This window comes from Heterocephalus glaber, unplaced genomic scaffold, assembly GCF_053883595.1.
Source record: "Heterocephalus glaber isolate CG9 unplaced genomic scaffold, H.glaber_assembly_v1.0 deba00001608, whole genome shotgun sequence".
NCBI classification, from domain to species: domain Eukaryota; kingdom Metazoa; phylum Chordata; class Mammalia; order Rodentia; family Bathyergidae; genus Heterocephalus; species Heterocephalus glaber.
Genome location: NW_028258379.1, coordinates 32048149 through 32071472, shown reverse-complemented (window position 1 = coordinate 32071472; position 23324 = coordinate 32048149). Strand labels below are relative to the sequence as shown.

General features: G+C 52.6%; 1 protein-coding gene across 3 annotated transcripts in view; it reads right to left on the bottom strand.

The window, feature by feature from the left end:
- Itpk1 (inositol-tetrakisphosphate 1-kinase) overlaps positions 1 to 23324 on the bottom strand; it is a 148322-nt gene that overhangs the window by 21155 nt on the left and 103843 nt on the right. For all 3 annotated transcript variants that reach the window (XM_087195503.1, XM_087195502.1, XM_004837032.4), the window contains one exon: positions 18802 to 18919. In XM_087195503.1, the coding sequence (XP_087051629.1) occupies positions 18802 to 18808 (7 nt within the window). In that variant the 5' untranslated portion in view covers positions 18809 to 18919. The remainder of the gene's footprint in view (positions 1 to 18801; positions 18920 to 23324) is intronic.

Here is a 23324-nt window from a genome sequence, read left to right as displayed (position 1 = left end):
TCTAGATGTCCCCCTAAAGCCTCATGTGGTCACAGGCTTTTTCAGAGGTGGCTGAATCTAGAGCGTGTGATGCTGGGATTAAGGGCGTGTGATTACTAAACCAGTCCACTGATTAGGGACTAATCCCAGTAGTCTGGATAAAATAGAAGAGCCAGGAAGGGGCTATTAAGGTTCCCTTGCTGCTTTTGCTACCATGAATCGTGCCATGCTGTTTCTCCTCCGTGACGCCTGTTTGCCATTAAGTATACCTCGGAGCCAGCCAATTATTTACTGAAACCTCTACAAACTGTGAGCTAAATAAACCTTTCCTTTAACTTTGGGTGTCAGGTATTTTGTCTCATCAATGAGAAAAATAACTAAGACACTGAAGATAATGGAAGAATTCAAGCCCCCATTCATTTTGTTTGGTTTTTGTTTTCTGTTTTTTTGGTACCGGGGATCAAACTCGGATCCTTGCACTTGCAAGGCAGGCAGTGGAACCACTGAGCTAAATACCCGGACCCCCCATGCATTTTTCATATTAATCAAAAAAAGAAAAAGGGAAGGAAACCCACAGCTGCCACTGTGGGGTGTCTGCTCTCATGAAAACCCAGGCTAAATAAGAGTTTTACGTCCAGTATTTCCTTCAATCCTCCCACCAAATGTGCACTGTCCTATCCCACACCACTTGGGAGACCAAAGAGAAGTCAGAAAAGGGACAAGAGGAGCCTACCTTGGATGTCTGGAGTTCAGCAGAACTGCAAGACATTTGTAATAAGCGGGCCATGTCCAGCACCAGCCCACACACCCCACCTCTATGAAATCTCAGGCTCTGCTGTGCACAAATGGGCCAAGAAAAACGCGCACATCCACATGGTCATGTATCCTAATCTGGAGCTGGCTGCCCACATCCGGCGCTGCAGACACCACTGGCTGCCTGCCCTACTCCTAGTCTTGGGAAGGGGTTGGGACTGGCCCAATGACACTGGGTGGGACTCCTATTCCAAGATTAGGCTCCAGCTGTCAACTTACCACCAAAGGAACCAGCCTTGGGTGGAGGCAGCCTGGAGATCTGTCCCCACCTGGGCCACAGACCACTCCAGGCTTGGGGCCTGAGCCTGGCCCTGCTCTGCCTCTGGGTACAATCCACAGTGCCTGTGCTGCCTGAGCTGGTTTCTGGCAACCTGCAGCCCAAATGGTCCTGGCAGGCCTCGGACATCCAGCAAATCAGACACTACTACTGGTGTTATCTTGGTTCTAACAACCATTCACCACCAACAAAAGAACATGTTGAGCATCTACTAGACTCTGAGGACCAGGGATGTAGCAATAAATAAAATTGGACGTCCTTGTTATGTGGAGTTCATGTTCTAGTCAAAGGGACCCAGACAATAAACCAGATGCAGAAGGGTATCCAGGAGAACAAGCTGACAAGGAAACAAAATACACACTGGAGGAGTGCTGGGTGTCAGAGGAGGTGGGGTGTACAACGTGAACAACGGGATGGGGGAGGGCCTTTCTCTGAGCAGAAACAAGGAGGGCAAGCCAATGGGCTGTGCATCTGGGGAAGCACCTTCCAGGTAAGGGAACACCAGCCAAGGCCCAACATACTGCCTTCAGGATGTGTGCCTGGACCGGGCCTTTGGGATGAGCAGGTGGATGCGGAGGCCACCTAGCTAAGGAGAGGCTGGGGACAAACCTCACCTTGCAGTATCAGGGCCAGAGCTGTAGCTGCCTTCACTGGCCAGAGGGGGCCCAGGTGCAACCCTACCACCTTGGGGCCAGCAGACACCCAGCCCTGGCCACCTGAGGGACAGTGACAGCAGAGGCTCCTCCCACTCCCATGGGCCCCCACGGGGAGACAGGACAGGCCGGGTAAGTCAGTGCTGGGAGCCCAGGAGGCTATTTCTGGTTCCAAGAAAAAGGCTACTGCTGCTGATTTATCTGTCGTCTTTATTTCTGGATAGGAGCTGGAAAGAGGCTTTTTTAGTTAGATGGTGGGTTGATTTCCCAAGAGCTGTAACATCAGCCCTGGGAAATGGCAATGCTCCAGGCTTCCCTCTCTGCCACCCCAGGCCAGAGAACATGAAGCCAGGAGCCCTCGGCGAGGGAAAGAGCCTAGTTCAAGGCTACACACAAATGAGTAGCAGAGTCGGGACAACAGTGGCACATCACTGCCCTGTCCACTCTGCAAGTGACCTTGCTCTCATGATGGTGGCAGATGCCCCAGAACTGGCAAGAAAACAGAAGGATCAATGACAAACAGGTGGACACAAGAGAACAACAAAGGTGGGGGAGGTAGGGGAGGTAGGTGCTTGAAGATGCAGCTTTGAAGGTGGCCAGATGGACTTTTACCCAGAAGTAAACAGCCATGTGCTGAAACCTAAAAGTGCCAAGTCTCGTGTTCTGGGTCTCCAAATGTGCTGCAGGAGCCCTGGCGACAGCAGGTGCCTAGCTGAGCATTCCACGGGGGAGCAGGCAGATTCTGAACCCCGGCCACTGGTCCACATCGTCTCCTGGGGCTGAGAGCCTCACTCTTGCTGGCCTTCCTTATCTTGTTTTTAATCTCCATCCTCACTTCCTGCTCTCCTGTAATTCTGCATCCTCTGGCCACTTGACCAGCAACATTTCCTCTAACGACAGTTACTTAAGTTGCCACCAATTTTTCTCCATCATGGTTTTGCGTTCATGGAGACTCACTTCCCTAGGCCAAGTCCCCAGGAGTGGGATTTCTGACACTTCCATGGTTCTTGTTACACCGTGTCACAAAAGGACCAAAGAACCTTGCTGTGGCACCAGGAACAAATGGTCCTGCCCACCCTGTCCCCAGCCCTGGTGGTCCCATCTTCAGAAACACGGGTCAGGCTTTCGAGAAGTGGGGAGAATGGGCAGCATAAACAGCCCCCATCCGTGGTCACCCTGGGGCCAGGGGGTGAGACACAAAGACACCGAGGCAGGTGCAGAGAGCTCTGGGCAAGGCACATACAGAACACTGCAGCAAAGCCTGTGGGTCTAGACACAAGATCCAGAAGCTTCCCTGGCTCTGGACGTGCCACACGGCCTTTGGGTCTTGGGCTCTGGATGGGTGGAAGTGGGTGGTGATGGGCCGGGGGGTAGGTAGGAAGTGCTATGGAGCCTGAAACACCAGAGAGAAAAAAGCCTGCCAGGGACAGGAGGCAGGGTCTGGGCTGTGTTCAGGGGCACACAGGAGGAGGCTCTGGCTCCCAGGTGCTACAGGGAGTGAGCTGGGACAGAGGGAAAGACAGAAGGTCCAGGCTGAGCCCTGCATGCTGGAGGCAGCACCAGGAGCTCGGGCAACTGTGATTTCCAGCCAGCAGAGTTTCCACCCCCAGAGGAGCTGGGCACTGAAGCACAGCTGCCCAGGCTGGAGCTTGTGGGTCAGGATGTTCTTTTGCAGTGCACCTGGGAGAGGCCTGGGAGGAGGCAGCAACTGAAGAGGCCTGGAGGGGGGTGAAAGTTTCAACCTGTGCAAACCCCCAGCCTCAACGGGGAGCCTTGGGTCCCCCCAGATTTCAGGCAGACGCAGGCTAGTGAAGATGGGCCTGATGGATCACATCCTGGCTGTAACCAAGCAAATGAGCGACTAGAATGCGCTTCCTGGGATCCACCCTCCTGGTCTCAGGGAGGGGGGTCACATCTAAAAGCAGTTGGCACCAGACCCAGGGCACCCACTGCTCAGCTGGCTCAGTTCTGCTTTATTGAGCCACTCCCCTCTATAGCAGGAAACAACCTTATTCACAGTGCCAGTGAAGGGCCCCATAAAGTCACAGGCACAGGAAAGGAGTAGGCCAACAGGGTCCAGGTTCTCACTGACGTCTCAGAAAGCAAGATATGGGGCAGGACCAGCACCTCACGTGGGCCCAGGCTGGGGCAGGGACACAGGGAGGCCACACTAACAACAGGCATCTGGAGCATCAAAGCCAGCCCTGCGTACCTTCCCATGATGGGCTGAACTATGTCCCAACTCCCAGAGCCTCAGAATGGCACTGCACTGGCAGAGGGGCTCTTTAATGAGGTAACTAAGGTAAAATGGGCTCACAGGGGTGAGTACTGGTCCAGTATGATTGGTGTCCTTCCCAGAGGAGGTTAGGACACAGGTACACACCAGGAAGACCCTTGAAAGACAGCAGAAGAGCCATCTGCAGCCAAGGAGAGAGGCCTTGGAGGAAATCAGGCCCACTGGCATCTTTGTCTTGAACTTCTGGGCTCCAGAACTGAAACAGCATATTTCTGCTGAGGCCCCTCCAGGATAACAGGGTTGTTCCTAGCCACACCTGGTTCCAGGCAGAACAGGCTCTGGGACTTCCTTCCTTCCTCCTCCTCCCTCCTGCACCAATGGCCCATCTTCAAGCACCCGAGCCCCACCTCTCCCAGGCTCTGCAGGGCAAGCTGTCCCTTGATGCCACTTCCCACTGTGCTCACGCAGGACCCGCTGACTGTCATGCCCTTCCCTGCCCTGCTCCCACACTGCGTGAGCTTTGTGGCTCCTCTCCTATACCCTATTAACTTTCCTGTGTTTGAGTTCTGATTCAGTAACCACATAGTACTTTCCACAGTTGAGAAAGAACCATCGCTCTGAGAAGCGTATGTGTGTGAGGGTAAACTGATGGGAATATGAGCCATGCGGCCTGGAAAGAAAAGGAGGGGTAGCCAGCAAAGAAAGGAGGTGGCCTGCAGTCCCCTATCAGGCCACCACGTGGCACTGTTGGTCTGGAACAGCCCAGGGGACCTGGCAGGTTGCCCTGTCTCCTTGTCTTTATTCTAGACGTGGGAAGACAGCAGTTCTGAAAACAACCCAAATGGCTTTTTTGGCAACAGCAAGATGGTGGTCACCCAGCAACACCCAACAGACCAGTCACAGGCATGTGGGGTGGGAAGTAGCTGCAGGCCTGAGCCAAGAAGAGGAGGCCAGAGAGGGCCTTGATGAGGGAGATGGAAGATGAAACTGGTTCTCATCCTTATAGCGACACGGGAAGACTGGGCATGGGCCAGGGGAAGAGTAACCCCTGTGCTGCCCACCCTAGGACGATGTCCCATCCACCTGGCCAGAAGGATACTGGTATCAGTCACAGCAAACTACACAACCTCCCTGAAGGCGACCCTCCATCCGTCCTCTCCAGGAGGCCCCACTGCCCAGCCTCCACCCATCCCTCTGCCCCTCTAGATAGGGTGAGTGTCTGGCTCGTCCTGCACTCAGTTTATGTAAGTGACTCATCTCTCCCTGCACCCCAAGGGCCCCTCGAAGGCCAGGCTGAGCAGGCACTCAGGGTCAGGTTTGTACGGGGGAAATCTGTGCTGCTTCAAAAAGAGTGCAGTGGGGTGCGGTGGTACACCCTGTAGCCCCAGCACTCTGGAGGCTGAGACAGGAGGATCGTGTGTTCAAGCCCATCCTGGGCAACTTACTGAAATACTGCCTCAAAATAAAAAAATAAAGGGCTGGGGATGTAGCTCAGTGAGAGGGCCCCGAGTTCAGTCCCCAGTACTGGGGAGGGAAAAACCCCAGAAGCAATCAGATGGCATTGACATCACTCTGTGTATCTTTAGACCCATTAACAGTCCGCAGGAGATAAAACTGAAATAACATGTTCTGTTTTGTTTGTTGAGACATTAAAACTTGCAGGCCCTGAAGCCGGCAAGTCCTGGGGATATGGGAGTAGGCGTCTGTCTGGCACTTGGAAACCAATGACATGAAGATCTGCTGCAGCTGTGGGTCCGCTCCTAGGAGCTGAGAGTCCCCATCCTTGCAGCCCCCTGCGGTGAAGGCAGCAGCTCCTGTCGAGGCTACAGAGGACTCGAGGGCTGCGCCTCCAGCTCCCCTCTGTATTCCATCATCGGCCCCCAGACTGCATCAAATGAACTTCACTTGGGCTGTCAATCAAGCTCCCACCTCTGGGTGCTGGCTCAGTGCCCTCACCAGCGGCACTTGGCACCCATCATAAAGGTCTGCTTGGGTGCCTGTCCCCGTGACATGATAGGGAGCCTCAGAGAGGGCAGGGGCTGCATCATTGCTCCCTGCTGCACCCCGTGGGCCTCGGGTGAACGAGAGTTCATTCTCTGCTCAGCGCATCCAAGTGGGCACACTGGTCACCGCCTGCACTCGGACTGCAACTTGCCCTTGGATTAGAACTTACACCACCAGCTCTCCTGGGTCTCCAGGCTCTAGTGTGAACCAGTTCCTTCCATGCCTCCTTCCGTTACGAGGCAGATTCTAAATGCTGACCCCTAGATCCCCACAGAGAAGGACAACATGGACTCTGGAGGCAAGGCCAACAGAGGCGCTCCCTCCTGGGATGTGTGCCCAAAGTGGCTTGGGACACTGGGTCCCCAAGCCACAGGGTTAGCAGCCTGTCTACTCTGTCGCAGCCACGTGAGACTGCGCTGGAGGACCGCTGGCTGATCCAGCCAAGCCTCAGATTCGTGAGTGAAACAAATGCCCATTATTTTTGAAGCACTGTTTTGGCTTCCACAGTAACAGACCAACAGAAGAGCCTTGCCGAAATGACACACGTGGAACAGGTTACACGGTGCAGGTGAGGTCAACGTCAACAACAACAAGCCGACGAAGACAGCACGTTTCCTGGAGGCTTGATGCCCGATGCTGAGGGCACTGCTCACGGGACCATTATCATTTTCCGTCCGCAGGCGAGGAAACACAGAGCCCTTGGGCAGTTATGTGCTCAAGACCAAAGCCGACACGTGGCAGAGCAGGGTTCCTGGGGAGGCCACCTGTACCCATAGTTGTGCCCTCTGACACCAGGCTGAGCCACCTCAAGCCAGCCTTTGCAGCAAGAACCCTGCCCCTCTCCATTCCCCTGTGAGAACACTGAGTCCAGAAAGAGTTAAGGCCCCATCCCCACATCCAGGACCAGGAAACGGATGAAGCCAGACCCACATCCCTGATGCTGCATGGTAGCTACTGGGCTACCTGGCCGGACACTCCATGCTGCCTGGCTGTGTGTGCTTGACTCCGTCATTAGCTTCCCGCTCTGTCCCTGGGGAAAAGAACAGTTTTGCTCTAGGGCTGGGAGAGGATGAAATGAGTTAGACAACAGGAGAAACAGACACAGTAGACAGAAAGTGTCAGGGGCACCATCCCGCCCATCACCATCTACTTGCCCACCATTAGAAAGGCCCAAGGTCACCCTGGCAGCCTATGGCTGCTCTGTCTGGCCCAGGAGGCCTGGGAACATGGAGGAGAGAGCATCAGATGCTGCAGACAATGCATCTGCTCTGCACCAGGGGCAACCCTTTTGACTCCCGGCATCAGAGGAGGCAGACTTTCCCAGCCCCTGTCCACCATGTCAGAAAGCAGCTCAGCAGTGAACTTCCAAGCCAGAGAACGTCCAGAGGCCACTGAGACCTAGGTCCCTTCCTGTCCTAGCAGGATGCACAGCTTAGAGGACAAGGTTGGAACCAGAACAGGAGCAGAGAAGAGACAAAGGAACCTTCCTGGCTCTGACTGGGCACAGACAGGAGGCCACGGCAGCACAGTTCCCTCAATGGCAGAGTCTTCCAAGGCCAGAGAGGAGGGAGGCAGGGTGCCAGGCGAGGCTAAGGGATCTAGTACCAACCTCACATCCCCAAACAAGAACGGCTCTCACCTTTCTTGTTCTCTGCTCCTGGCTGTAGCCCGTTCTTTCTTACCTGCCTGGCCTTTGCTTGTGCTGGACTGGCCCTGGGGAAGGGCTCCTTTCACACCCCTGCCTGCTGAAGTGGAATCCCTGTCGCTGAAGCCCCACAAACTGGTCCAGGTTGGCAACTCATCACCGTCGGTGGACTAGATTCCCACTCCCACCCTCTGTCTCCAGATCATCCTGCAAGCCCACAGCACTGTCCACCCCTCCAGGCTGGGCACATGAGTCATGGCTATAATGTCACTCATCCTTGGCCCTCTGCAGACATGTTTGTCACCAATGGCCATCAAGGCCACCGTTTCAATCTCTGGACTCTATCCCATCTGCTCCTGCCCACTGTCACCTCACCAGCCTGGGAATCCTTCCCTCACACTGTGGCAACCTCCGCCACAGGCTACATTGAGGCTGTCATTGTGGCCATTCCGGGTCTGGGACAGTGACGCCCCAGTAGCACAGCCGGGTCCCGTTTCTCCTGAATGCCACTCACTCTCCCTGGGGTGGCTCCCCACATCTCAGCCTAATCCACTCCAAGCACCATCTCCTGAGGAGTTTGTCACCAAGATGGACAGGGCTGCTCCTGCTCTGGCCACAAGCCCATGGCCCCCTCCCCACCTGGTGTCAGCACTCCAGGGGGGTTCTGCCTGGGAGGCTCCTCTGGTGCATGTGCTTCTCACAAACCTGAGTGTCCTGAAAGCATTCTTCCTTTGGGTATCCAGCATGTGCTCCACCCCAGCTCTGCCCAGGGGACCTGAGGTCCCCAAGTCACACGTGTTCCGTCCTCAAGGCTCATGGTTGGGCAGGGACGAGAGCACCCAGCACGCAATGACAAGGCAGTGTGATTCATGCGTGACAGAGGACAGCCACGGGCTCTGTGGGCAGGGAGGAGGCACCGAGCCCCACAGGGGAAAGAGGGTGCAACCCAAGAGGGCTTCCTGGAAATGACCTCAGCCAGACCCCGAAGCTGCGGCTAGTCAAGGAGACTGAGGACGTTCTGGACAGACAGACACCATGGACAAAGTCCAGGGTCAGGAGGGTGCCTATGAGGGCAGGTGGGCAGGCAGGGTCACTCGCTGCAGGATGCACAGCACAGCAACTGACTCTGCCTGGAAGACACTCTGTGTGCTCAGTGTGCAAGCAGAGCCCTAAGTCCCCGTGATTCTGTCCCCTGACACACTGGCCCTGCATGATGGCTGGGCTGTGTGCTAACGAATTTTGTCCCGTGACAAGGCTCTGTTAATGTTGTTGACCCCAAAGCAGGGAGGTGAGGTAGAGGCCCTGCCTTCATTACAGGCATGCTTTGAAAGCAGGTGTCTTCTCTGAAGAGGAAGTCGGGAACTCCACGCACACGGCCGGCTGCTCTGCCATGGCTGGCCTGGAGACGGAGAGGCCACATGAGAAGGAACCCAGGCACACGCAGGAGCCCACGGCTAGCAAGGACAGGGATCTCAGTCCTACAACCTCAGGAACTGAATTCTGCCCGTAAGAGTGCACTTGGCCCAGCTGGCCCATTGGCTTCGGCCCATGACTCCCCGGAGAACCCAGGTACACTGGGACTTCTAGTTGACCCAACTGTGAGATAAGAAATGGGGCTGTCGAAGCCTCTCAGCTTGCTGTCATTTGTTAGGCAGCAATAAAGAGCTAATACACTTTTACCATGAGTTTTCAAGAGGGAAACTTAATTCGGTTATTGGGAGCCACCCAGGAGGAAGGGTTACATATCCCCAGTGGCTGCAGCCCCAACCCTGTCCCTGAACACTTCAGAAAGGCCAAAGCTTTGCCATAGCAGTGCCCTCTCTCTGTGGGCAGCTTGGTCCTTACTCGGCCCACTGGCTGCAGCCGAGTGGCTGAGGGAAGACCCTGGAGGCTGAGGACCAGCCTGTAATGGAGCTAGGACGGAGGGAAACAAATGCCACAGGCACGGTATTTCCCAGCAGGGGCCAGTATGGCAGGAGGGAACAGGCCACTGTCAGGGGATGAGTGGTTTTCCTCCTCACTGAGATAGGGACCCATCTCATCTTGTGAGGCCAGACAGCCATGTGCAACTGGGAATGCTCAAGCCCAGGAGTGGAGGAGCCAGACACTGACCCAGGTGGAGGCGGACATTCCTGAGCTCTGACCAGCTGTTAGAAACGTGGATTAGCTCACCGCAGCTGTTCCTACTGATTCACACCCCCTTCCAGTTCACAGGCAGGCATGGCTGCCCCACTCAGCTTCAACTCCCAAATGGAGCACCTATTTGTGTCCAAGACATTGCAAAAATAATGCCTGGAGTGTTCTTTCTAGCAGTACATGTTCTAAAAGCAAAACAGAAAATGCTAGCAAGCCCTTGCATGAAGCTGATGCTTGCAGTGATGAAATACCGTATTTTTTTTTAACAATGAGACAATTCTCCTCATATAAAAAGGGTTCTAATCAATAAGAAAAAGACCAACAACTCCATAGTGAGATGGGAAGATACCATGAAAGGATTCACTCTCGGAAGAAATGTAAAAGGCAAAAAGCACACAAAGAGACAGATGCTCAATCTTGCCAATAAAAATGAATTAGATGAGCCAGATGTCACTTTGCCCAGGCAGACAGGCAGGGTTAGGAGTAAAACTGTTCAAACTTCTGAAGGGCAATCCAGTAAGATCTGCCAATATGTTTAGAATCTTTGATCCAGAAATTCCACTTCTAGGGATTAATTTCATAAAAATATGCAGAGATCCATTTACTGTAACCTAGTTTCTTTTCAAACAAATCCAAACAAAATTGAAATAACCTTATGAGCCTAAATAATTGAACAGATTATGACTCACTTATTTGTATGCTGAAATACTGTGTTTCCATCTAAAAGGGCAGACCCCTTTTCCCTCGTTTTTATAGGCAGTCATGGAAAGACGCCAAGATATATATTAAAAGAGAACACAAGCAGTTCCAGAATACATGCAATATGACTCTGTTTCTCTTTTTAGAAGTGCACAAATATTTCTGCAAAGTTGGAGAAGACTTTAGAAGGACAGATTCCCTACCCCCGGCCAAAAAAGAAAAAGCAATGGGGCGGGGATTTAGCTCGGTGGTTTCGCCACTTGCTGCGAAAGCACAAGGACCCGAGTTCGATCCCCAGTACCAAAAACAAAACAAAAAAAGGACAGATTCCCAACTAGGAACAATGGCTGCCTCTGAAGACTTGGGGTCACCAGCAACAAGGGTCCTGCAGGCTATGAAGGGATTCAAGAAAAGAAGTGCCCACTGTTGGAAGCGTGGAACTCTTGGGAGGCTCCAGTTTGGAAGTCCTGAGTGTGCTGGGTGCAAAAGGCCTCTCACCAGGAGCCCCACAAAAAGAGGAGTGGGCTTCACAGCAAAGACAATGAAGAAAGCGAACTACTGCTGCTGTATTTCATTGATTTTTTTTTTTGTATTTCATTGATTTTAAGGAGTGCTTTTTCATAGTTTCCATCTGTGAAATTGAGATGTGTCTCATAATCAATGGCATGACACAATTTACTTATCATTTTCTCTCTTCCTGGAATATAAAGATCAGTGCATCTTACAACTGGTATTAAAATTCAGTACACATCCCTACCTTGGACTGAATATTCACACTAGCACATTAAAGGTTGAAAATTTCTGCAGCAAACAAAACACATACTCCAACACATCTGCAATGTATCTGACACTTCTCCTCCTCCTTCTTGCCTTTCCCTTTGTATATAAGGTTATGCTGGGGCTCCACAAGGTACCACCAGGTGCCCTGTGAACAGCAATGAAGCAGGTAGGGGTTCCTGTCACTTCCCAGGACAGGAGGAGTAGAGAGGAACAGAATGTTTAAAATTCTGCATGCGGACTACTTGACAAATACCACAGCAACAAATGCTGTTGGCCAGAACAACTGAAAGGAGCTGCCACAGCAGCGCAAAGGCCAGAGGAGAAACAGGGTGCTGCAAAAAGTCTTAGATCTTAGAAGGCAGGTGCCAACTATAAAGGACAAAAGAAATTTACAGAGGAAAACCTCACAGACTTCAGCCAAATAACCGCTATCAAACAGAAAGAAAGCGTACAGGTCATCATGCACCTCCTGATGTGCACCGAGGGTGGGGTCAGCATCTCTGGGGTTCAGTTCCTGCCCAAAATACATATACTGACCTGACACAGAACGCACCAGACCAGCCCAAATAGAGGGACACTCTACAAGCTAAATGCTCAAAAGCTGACAGCTTTCCCTCTAAAATCAAGGACAAGACAAGGATGCCCACTATCACCACTCCTGTTCAACACAGTGACTGAAATGTTAGGCCAGAGCAATCGGGCAAGAGAAAGAAATAAAAAGAGTATGTATTGGAAAGGAAGAAGTCAAATTATCATTAATTGCAGATGACATAATCCTTTACATAGAAGACCCCAAAAACCCCACCAAAATATTCCTAGAATTAAGAACCAAATTCAGCAACACAGCAGGATAAAAATTAACACACAAAAATCAATAATGTCCCTATATACCGATAGTGAACTCAGTAAGAAATTAGAAAAAAGATTTAATGCAATCCCACTCCAAGTAGCAACAGCATCCTTCACAAAATTAGAAAAAAAAAATCTCCTATAATTTATAACAGAACCAAAATAGACCTAGAAGAGCAGAAGTAATCCTGGTCAACAAAAACAAAGCAGGAGGAGTGCTAGGAAAACTGGTTACACACATGCAGAAGACTGAACCCACACGCCCGGCACCATGTACGAAAATAAAATCAAAGTGGATCAGAGACATGAATACTGAAACAGAAACATTTAATCTGCAGCTCACTGAGGGTGGACAGCCAGCCCTGCCTGATTGCAGGCCTGCACCCTCCCCCATGGCGCCCATCCCACGGCAGAGGCTCTTCCGGAAATCACTTCTCCCGGGCTCCAAGGAATGTTCTTTTCTCTGCACTTGGTGTCTATATTACTCAATTTCACTCTAGTTTCCAAACTGCCTCCAAGATGAACCCTAGTTAAACTCCCATAAAACCACAGGCAGAGAAACATGATCTGTGCCATTTGCACCCCGCCCCAGGAGGCCTGGCATTGGGCAGGCCATCTGTTACCTTCCAAGCTCATGCATGGGAGGTTGTGGGAAGAGAACAGGAGGGCCACCCTCACCCCAAAGCCTCTGCCCTTGACCCAAGATCTTCACATCTGCTACATCTAGGTACAAGGACACAAACCCACTGCATTTGATCATAGCCCAGGTGCCTTCTTACACATGGCTCAGCCAGTTCTGGACTAGCTAGGGCCTTGCCCAGCACTGTCTGTCTCTGGAACCTGGCCTCGTGTGGCACACTGGGCCACCCTGTGAGAACTGGCCTGCAGACCCACACAGGCGAATCATGGTGTGCTCCCTCCTTCAGGCCTATACTAGGCAATGTCTAGTTTCTGGGAGCTTTTGCCCTTAGTCTGAATTGAATCTAGCTCAGTGCTTCCTGTGCCTCTGTGTGAAGATCTGAGGTAGATGTGGGAGCAGGCACAGGTTTGTCCCCAGGTGGCTCATTTATGAGCCCAGGATTTTGGCAGATCACTCTGAAACCTCCCAGTCTGATGGTTTCTAGCTGCTGGATACACAAGGGACCATTCCTGAGTTCATGGGCCCTGGCCAGACAGAGGAGGAATGATCATTCCAGATGCTCTTTCCACATGGGAAAGGAGGCGCCCCCAAAGCAGGAACCCATACCTTGGGTAGTGACATGGCAGACCACTAGTATTCCCCCCAAATTTATTCTCACCCTTCTTCCACAAGTGATAAAGCTCCCAAATTTCAGCTGAGCATATGGCTGCCCAGAATAAGGACTCCAATTCCGGATTCCTTAGCAGCTAGAAGTAGCATGTGACTAATTCTGGCCAGTGACATGGGAGGAGCAACATGCTGCAGCTTCCAGAATCCTTCCTTACAAGGAACTAGGGCTTCTTCCCCTTGTTTCCTTTCCATCCTAACATCTAGATCTGGATGTGATGGCCGGAGGCTTAGCCACCCTTGTGGACCAGGAGGGCCATTCAACAAAGAATGATAGCTGGAAGCAGCCTGGGTCCCTGCTGCTGCACACAGTGATGGACATCCTTCCCCTGGGCCTCAACATCAGAAAGGGATTGTATCTTATCTAAACCCCTGCTATTTTAGTTCCCTGCTGCTGCACCAACCTGCATGATAACTATGTGGGTGGTTTTGAGGCTGCCAGCTACGAGGCAGAGAAAGGCCCATGCTTCCTTATAGCTCTTAGTGGCAAGAAGGTGAGCTCTGAGAATGTGGGGTGGAGGTGGCACTGACCGTACATGGAGACCAGGTACTCAAGTGAGGCTTGGGCTCCAGACAGCAAACCTTACCGGTCTCTCTGATGCTCAAGTGGGCAAGGTCTGCCACAGTGGCTGCTCCACATGGACACGAGGGCCGACCTGACTGTGGACCCTGGTCTAAGAGCTCTGCCTTAGGACACAGGTAGGAGTCACCTCCCTCCCCTAATCAGCTCAGAGCCACATAGCCCTGTCACGGCCTCCCCAGCTCAGTCTACCCTGAGGCCTGGGTTCTCTGAAACCAGGGAGAGTGTCTCAGCCTGGAGGGTGCTGACAGCTCAGAAAGGCTCGCCCAATCCCCTCCTCCCAACACAAAAGCAGTGTCACTTGGATTGCTATAATTATTGGGAACTTCAAGGGTAATTATGTCCGTTTACAGTATGCCTAAAAGGGTCGGATGCCTCCAGGAATAGCAGGGAGTGGGGTGCAGGAGCACCAAGCATCTGCAGAAAGGGCAGGAGGGAGGGGGTCCAACGGAGACCTGCCCAGCGGCAAACAGCCCCCTCCTGGGCAGGAAAAGCTCCAGGAAGTCCCAGCCTCTGGAAGAATACAAGCTAGGCTTGGCAAGCACAATAAGGAAAATCCAGGTGCAGCCTTTACAGCCCCCCAACAAGTCCTGTTGGCCTAGGGCCAGGCCGGCTTCAGGGTTCAGTCAACAAGCCCTTTCGGGACCTAGACACTGGGGCCTCTCTAGGATGGCCCACTCTGCTCCCCCAGCAGGTGGCTCCTGAGCAGGCAACACATGAGACCAAGGACTTGCAGGCCTAGCGAAATGGCCCCTGCCTGATGCTGTCCCACCACAGGCCTGTCAACCAGCCCCTCGGGGCTGTGGCTGGGTGTGGGCCACTGTTGAAGGCCTAGGACCCAGGTACCAGTCACCCCTCGACAGGACACGGGTGATGACTGCTAAAAGCTGTCTCCAGCCACATCTGCACTTGTCTAAGACCGCATCCCCACTTGCCAGTGCCAGTGCCTGCAATACCACCCCAAACTGGGCTCCCCTGCTGCACCCCCCGCCCATGTGGTCCCAGCCTCACACAAGAAGCCCCACGCCACCTCTCCCAGATGCGCTCATTGCACCGCCACACGCTCAGTCCTCACCACCCAAGTCCCCGCTCTAAGGGGACCCAAGGAGGAAGCTCCTGGAAGGAACAGAGCCCGCCTGACGTGGGCCCTGAGTCTTCCTGGCCTGTCTCACCCCACCCCTGGAGAGACTCCCAGGCCAGGGCCATGTCTCTATCTCTGATTCCATAAAAACAACACCCCACGGCCAGAGGGTGAGCTCCCCGGTGTGAGGAAGGCACAAGCCCAACCCCGAGGGCCAGCCTGAGAGGGGGCTCGGCTCGCAGGCGCTGTGTGCTTGCTGGCTCACAGAGAGGTGCCGGCGAGCGATGAGGGCACCCACCTTCCATCTCACCCAAGGAAGCAAGTGAGGGACCAGAGCAGGGACTGAAGAAAAAGCTGGTGTTTAAAGAGGGGAAATCTCAGCCATGAAAGGAGACCTAAGAGGTGAGGGGACAGATGGCCGTTCCGTGGGACCTGCTGAGCAGCGGCCCCGGGCCCCAAAGCTTTGTACGCCAGCTTTCCCAAGGGGCTGGGAAAGGCCCAGGGAGAAACCTCTCAGCCCGAGGGAGGTGGGGTCACCTCATTTCAACAGTCACAGGGGCCAAGGTGGTTCCCCTGCTAACCGCATCCTAGAGCTGACCTCCGCTCTTGGCTCCTCTGCTTCCATGTGGGGCCTCACTCGGAGCAACCCAGCCTCCACACTGCAGCAGTGGGAGCCATCGGTCTAACACCCAACTGAACTGGGACTCTCCCCATCGACAGGCTCAGAATCCCAATGTGATGCCTCACTGAACCCAGACAAGCCAAATTCCAGAGCCAGGCAAGGAGGTGCATGGGTGTGTGTGTGTGTGTGTGTGTGTGTGTGTGTGTGTGTGTGTGTGTGTGTGTGTGTGTGTACGCATGTGTGTGTATGCGCTCCCTGCAGCCAACCTCCTGCCTGCCACTCCCTTGCTCTTTCCTGTGCAGGCTGTACTCACTCTTGCTCCTGTGCCACACTGCATGCCTGCTCCCCAGACCCGGGCTCACCTTTGATCCCCAGAGCCCTGAGTGTTGACTCCCAAAGATCTGACATAGGCTCTGTAGCCTAATCCAGTTGCCTGGGCCCTGCCATGGTAGCAGGAGCAGCAACAGCATAGCTGCCGGCCCCAAGTGACCCTGTGGATCATGCAGCATGCTGAGTCTCTACAGGGGTCGTCCCAGTGATCCCCACATCTTCCAGAACACAGGCTGGGCTGGATCAAGTGAGTTGTCCAAGACCACACTGCCAGCTGGGGCCCAGATTCAGAACCAGCCTTAGTCCGTCTCCCTCCAGGAGTTCTGAAAAAGCCCCTTCATGGTGGCAGCTTCCCGATCCCCTGAACCGTCACTTCTAATTCACTGTTCAAGGGTGTCAGACGTGGCTGTTGACCTGCCATCTTCCTCTACTAGCTAGGCCTTCCCATATTCAACAGTATTCTCCTGGAGCTTACAGTGCCCAACCAACACACCTTCTGGAAACAGGCTGATTTCCTTCTCAGAACCAATCCTCACCTGAAATTCTGGACCCACCAGGGAAGGAACACAGACCACTCTAGACCCAAAGAAGCAAGGCTGCTGGCGTGCTAAGCAGGCCTGCCCACCTGTGGATCCCAGGAGCTATCCGCACGCGCCACATCAGGCCGGCTGGTGTCAGGCACCTAGAGAATGAAGCCTCCAGACCCTTACAGGACAGCCAGGCCTAGCACCCAGCTCCTCCTAGGATGTAGTCTCTCCAGACTGGGGCATCACTCTCTGATGGCCGGGGCCCCAGGTGTTTGCCAGATCCAGCACCTCTGGCCATGGACACGGAAGCCAAGTTTGAGTGCTAGAAGTTGAGAGCCTGAGATGGAGAGCCTGGCTGATGCTGGCCCATGCCATGGGATCTCAGCGTGTCTGCTCAGCCCTAAAGATCTCTGGTATGATTGGATAAAGTGTGTGCCCACCCCACAAAGGCTCATGTGATTGGATGCTTGGTCACCAGGGTAGTAGTACTGAGAGGCAGTGGAACCTTTAAGACGTGGAGCCTACTGGGAGGTCCTTAGGTCACTGGGCTGGGAGGCACTACTCACAGAAGGCTGTGATAAAAGGGGCACGCCTGGTCTACCCATTCTCTCTGCTCCAGGTTAAAGATGTAATTATCTGCTTCCTCCTGCACACTGCCACCATTGTTGAGGTAATGCAGGCAAGGGATGATTTTGCTAGAGCCTGTGCTATAATGTTTAGACTTTCAGCCTCAACAGTTGTGAGCTACATACACCCCTTTACTTTAAAAATGTAGCATATCTCAGGTATTTGAATATGGTAACAAAAAGCCAACTGATGTAGTTGCATCTGTAAAATGGGCAGGATCATCAGGCCCACCAGAGCAATGAAATAGACAGCATGAGGGGGAGGCTTAGTCCTGTGGTGCAGATCTAATCAATGGTGCTCTCCTCTCCCACGATGGCCCCCTTGTACACAGGCTTCCTCTCGCCCGGGGAGCCAAACTGTGGGTACAGCCCCCAGGCCTGGGCAAATCATTTTCCTTTAAAGTGAAACAAGAGGGCTGGGGATTTAGCTCACTGGTTCCACTGCCTGCCTCGCAAGTGCAAGGTCCCGAGTTCGATCGCCGGTACCAAAAAGAAAAAAACAAAACAAAACAGTCTCTTTAAAATGAAACAAGAGCTCTTGGCAGGGAAACTGGGCTCATAGGAAGAGAGCTAGAAGGTTACTGTTAACATGAAATCCCAAAGAGTCCCACTCACGTACACACACACCTTGAAAAGGCAGTCTGGACTTCTCTGGAGCCACCCTGCTCCCTGGCATGGGGATCAGAGCCTGCAGCTGGTATGGGCCCCACAGCTAGGAAGGAGGATCCTACCACAAGACTAGCATGTACCCCACAAGAGCAGAGCATGCCCCACAACACCCAGCAGCCACATTACCTATATCCATGGGTGCTGTGGCTTGTATCTAGTGTCCTCCCAATGCTTCATGTGTTCAAAGATGGGGTTTGGGGAGGTGGCTGGATGATGGCTGTGTGATGCTGGATCTAGGATGTATGATACTGCGATTAAGGGTATGTGGTACTAAATTAGTCCACGTATTGGAATTAGCATAGTTCCATGGGTATGCCTGAACGGATTTATTGGAGAAGCCCCACCCTGGGTATGGATGGCACCACCCAAATGGTTTATGGCCTGTTTGGGATAAAAGGGTCTCTTGCCTGCTGTGCCACAAACTGTTTCTCCTCTGTGATGTCCCTCTGCCATGCCACCCTGCCTTGGAGCTACCCGACTATGGACTAAAACCTCTACCAACTGTGAGCGGAGATAAAACTTTTCCTCCTTTAACTTACGAGTGTCGGGTATTTTGTCCCAGCAATGAGGAAGTAACCAAGACAATGGGTGTGCTGAAATGGCCCTAATTTCTGTCCGTCTCCTCTGCCTGGTTACACAAATCTGCTTGCCCACCTGCTGCTGCCCAGCTACTCCCTAGACTCCCTCTCCCGGACCCCCCGTGTTTGTTATCAGGACACTGCATTGCCGCCACCCCAAGGGTTTAGCTAAACCAAATCTTCTCTATGGTCAGAGCCACTCCCAAAGAGCATCTTGAGGCTTTCATTTCCTAACTCTGTGGACACAGTGGAGAATAGCAGGATCACTCCAACTGCTCCTGACGAAACCCCAGCACCTCCTGTGGCAAGTGGTTACACAGACAAGTCGCCGCGCCCCCGCCCCATGCCATGACCTCCCATGACTACAGGGGTGGACTGCTTGCTGCAGATGCTGAACATGCACAATCATACCTTTCATGTAGGCCTCAATCTTCCGGATGAGCTCGTAGGATTTGGAGCGGTCCAGCAGCGTCCTGATGGCAGGGAGAGGGTCCAGGACGATGGTCTCCGGATGTGCATCAATGTACTCCTGAAAGGAAAGCACACCCCTGGTCAGAGAGGGGAGGCCGAGGCTGACACAAGGGAGATGCCAGATTTTATCCCTTGAGCCCTCCATGCATCATCCATCCCTGGCTTGTCCTTCCCGTCACATGACCTTGGTTAGACCAATCAGCGAGTGCATCCCCAGGCTCCTGGCTTAGGAGAGGAAATATGACCCTGAGTCCATCCAAACAGAACCAAGCTCAGGCCTCCTGCTAGAAATGCTGAGAGAAGAAAGCTCTCGGCCTCACGGAAGCAGCATGGAGACTGGGCAGCTGTGAGTAGTCCTCACAGGAACTTAAGGGAAGGCCTAACTGAGGCCCAAACTTAAAAATTAGAGCCAAGAACAGAAGGATGACCAGGTTCTGGTCATGTTGTTCGTCCCCTGGATACAGCTTCACCTGAGACCAAATCTGCTCCAAGTGCTGATTACACTCTGTGAGTGCACCAGCCCAGCACCCTGTGCCGACAAGGATTCTAAGGCAGGGCCAGGGGGAGAATGGGAGGATGGTGGGATTGTGAGAAACTCTATGGGGAGGTGTGATGGAGAAAAAGGAATCGACACCAAGGGACTTCCCTTCAGTACCTACCAGCTTCATGGTAGGTACTACGGAAATGCAAGAAAAACTGAAGAAAATCGGTCTTTAAAGGATTTACCATCTCCTTGGAGAAGTAATGGCTTACATGGTGTGTGTGTGGGGGGGTCAATATATATAAAATAATTCAATAAAAAAACAGGGCTAAGTTTCTAGGAAAGCAATATAGGCTGAGGAAAAAGCACCGGAGATCCTGGCCCCTCCACTCCACAGCGACTTCAGGAGCCTGGGCCGCCTTGGTGGGCCAGAGAGAAAGGGCAGGCACAGGAACAGACTGTCCCCGAGAGAAGGTCTTCGGGAAAAGGCTGGGGTATTAACCTCTGTGGCGGGTAGAACTGTGCCCCCTAAACACATGTGCAAGTCACAACCTTCTGACACTTGTGAACGTGGCCTTCCATGCGAAGAGGGTCTTTGACGTAATCAAGTTGAGGTTGTATCGGCCATGAGGTTATAGCAGACATGGGTGGGTCCTTACCCAGTGACTGATCTCCTTATAGGATGACAGAAAGTAAGGCCCCTGGGCTACTGTGTCTCTACGCCAAGCAGTGCCAAAGATGGTCCACAGCCACAGGCGCTGGGAGAGTGCGATGAACAGACAGATTCTCCTCAGAGGCTCCTGCCGAACTGACATCTTGGTTTTGGACTCCCAGACTCCAGAACCACACAAAAATACATCTATTTCTGTTATTTTAAGGCACCAAGGGGTGGTGCTTGGTTACAGAAGTCCTAGGAAACCAACACACCAGCTTCCTCGAGCCCCTGCCACCCTCCATTCCCTGCTCCACTGCACCCAAGGTGCCCTCCCGCAACCTGGCCCACACACCAGTCTGTGAGGTCAGCAGAGGTCAAGAGAAAAAGCACTCACATACCTCTTTTCTAGTAAACTTTATCAACAAAAGGAGAGATCTATTTACAATTTTTTTTCAGGGAACTTATTTTGGTCCTAGTCATCATTTTAGGAGCACTTGGTGAGTGCCAGAGATTCATACCCATTTCTTGCCCGGAATCTGTCTCCCCTGTATTCCACACCAAAACATCGACTTATGGGGGCTCCTCTGTCTTCTGAGTGTTCAGAAACTTCCCCTACCCCTAGGTGGTGCCAGTGGAACATCTGGGGGAGCCTTGCACTGTCCCGCTGATGACTCCCTTGAGACGCGCCTGCTGCCACCCCCCAGAGGTCTCCCTAACTGCACACTGCACTTTGCACATGTGCCGTGGACCTAAATGCAGAACACAAGCCATCCTCACTACTTCTTCCTCCCTCTTGGAGATGTGACCCTCAGCAGGTCACGTAGGCCATCAACCAGCTGCTTGTACAGGATGGGCCAGGCAACTGATGTGGAACATTCACAGAATGGTACATGGGGACAGAAGCCCAAGAGGCTCCCTAGGGAAGGATTTATCCCAGCTGCCCTTAGACCACACCATCTTGCCCAAGGCTTCAACCACAGTCTGTGCCTGAGCCCTGGCCTCTCAGCTGGGGACCGCCCAATACTGGCAACTATCCCTCCTGCCACCACCCCTTTATCAGAGCATGGCATGGCCAGGATACATGCTCCCCAGAGGCACATGTGTTGACGGCTTCGTTCCCAATGCAGCAATGTTCCAAGGTGGGGCCTTTGGGGAGTGGCTGGATCATGAGGGTTCTCACTCCATCAATGGACAAATCCATCATTGGGTTCATAATTTGATGGACTATTATTGGGAAGTGATAGAAACTTCACAGGTGAGCCCTAACTGAAGGGAGTGGGTCCTTGGGGGTTGTATTATGTCCCCTGGCCACTTCTTCTCTGTCCCTGCCTGCTTCCTGGCCATCAAGAAGTGAGTAGATCTCCTCCACCTTGCCCTTTCACTATCACGTTCTGCTTCACACAGGCTCAGAAACAATGGAGCCAAGTGACCATGGAGTGAAACCTGGGAAACCGTGAGTTGAAATAAATCTTTCCCCCATTTAAATTTTTTCTCTCGGGTATTTTATCAGAGCAACAGAAAGCTGACTGGCATGCTCTTTGAGACCAGATCTCTTAATTCCACGAGAGCTCCTCATCCATGAGAACTCCCCGACAATGACTCACACAAAAATGTACATGTAGGGCCAGGGATTTAGCTCAGTGGTTCCACTGTCTGCCTTGCAAGTGCAAGGTCCCAAGTTCAATCCCTGGTACCAAAAAAAAACAAAACAAAAGAAAATGTACATGTATAAATCACATTACCATCCTAATGTTAAAAGACTAGCCACTAACAAACATCACATTACTGACAGTACTGGGCATCATGTGGGTGTGACACAGGTGCAAATGAGCGGAAGCCTTTTACACTTTGATCCACCAAATTCCCCATCAAGTCTATACTCTGGGCCAGGACGTGAAAGCACTCAGCTCCTCAACCCCCTCCCCCAATATACCAAGAGCAGCCCAGTGCAGTGAGGAGAGGATTCAAGATCAAGAGACCAAAGCTCCCTGGGCTGCCACCTCTCCATGTCACCTCTGGGCAAGCCACTGGGCTACTCTGAGTCCCTGATTGCTCATCTTCAATACAAGTTATGCAGGTGACCCCAAAAGTCCTTGTAAAGATGACCTCAAGGCCCTCAAGGCTGTCACTTGAAACCCAAGGAGCAGTACCTGTAGAGGTGGCCTTCAAAGCTACATGGGAATTACTTGTTAGAGGCACTGAGGGCCACACTCGGGCTGCCCTCCTTCACCAAAGCGGCAAAATCAGAGATGCTCACCATGCTAGGACAGCTTCATTCTCCCCCAGAAGCTGAGCCTCTTAAAACAGGGGCACACACCTTCCTCCCCTCCAAAGAGCCCCCATCCAGGCCCGAGAGGTACATCCTCCAGCTGCTGAGGAACACAGGGATGATGCTGGTTCCCAGGTATGCATGAGGGCAGTGACCTTTAAAGAGAGAACCCAGAATCAAGACACAAATTTAAGCCAAACTCAGGAGCAAATGAAGCCACATGAAACTAAAGGAGAAAATATCTGACAAGCAGGTGCCAACAAGCTTTGGATGCAGGATGAAAGCCTGGCACTAACAGAAGAATCGCTCCTAAACAGATCTCCCTTGGGGGCGAAGGAAGCAAGCAAAGAGTTTTTCCATTCTCCCTGCTATCCACAAGTAGATTTTCTTCCAAGCTTTTCAGCTTATCTATTGTATTGAAGGCCTCATGCATTTTTCACAAGTCTCTTAGAATTACCAAACAAATTGTTGGAAGAAAGGCCCAAACTGTCTCCATGGCAAATGGTAAACACATGTTCCCCAGAGGGCCTGCCCAGGAGTACCCAGAGAGGGCTCTTGGAAATTCACAGGGGAGCCTGGCTTCCTGCAGGAATACACAGCCCTGGGCCAGGATGGAGTGGTGAAGGGGACAAAGGGGCAGAAACCAGGCAGGTGCCCAACAGACCATAAGCTCCCCCAGGCCCATGAAATGAAGCTGTCACGGGTGCCCTTCCAGGGAGGGAGTAAGACACAGGATTTGCTCTCATCAAATAGAGAATGCCATCAGAAGCCCCAGGTTCAAATCCTGCCTCTGCCATATCCCTCTGGTCAGGAACAAGCCACTGGAGCTAAGTCTCTAGGATTCTGTGAGTACATTAACATGCATCCTGATAAAAGCTACTACAGGGGGCTCTGTGGGCATCAAGGAGACCAGGGACATGAAAGAACTTTGTAGAAACAAAAAAGAAAAGAACTCTCATTATTCTGGAACTCTTAAAGGCAAATATGACACAGAGTCCCTCGGCTTACCTTGTCCTGCCCTACCCAGCAGACTGAGGGGATGCCAGCCCCGAGCTTGG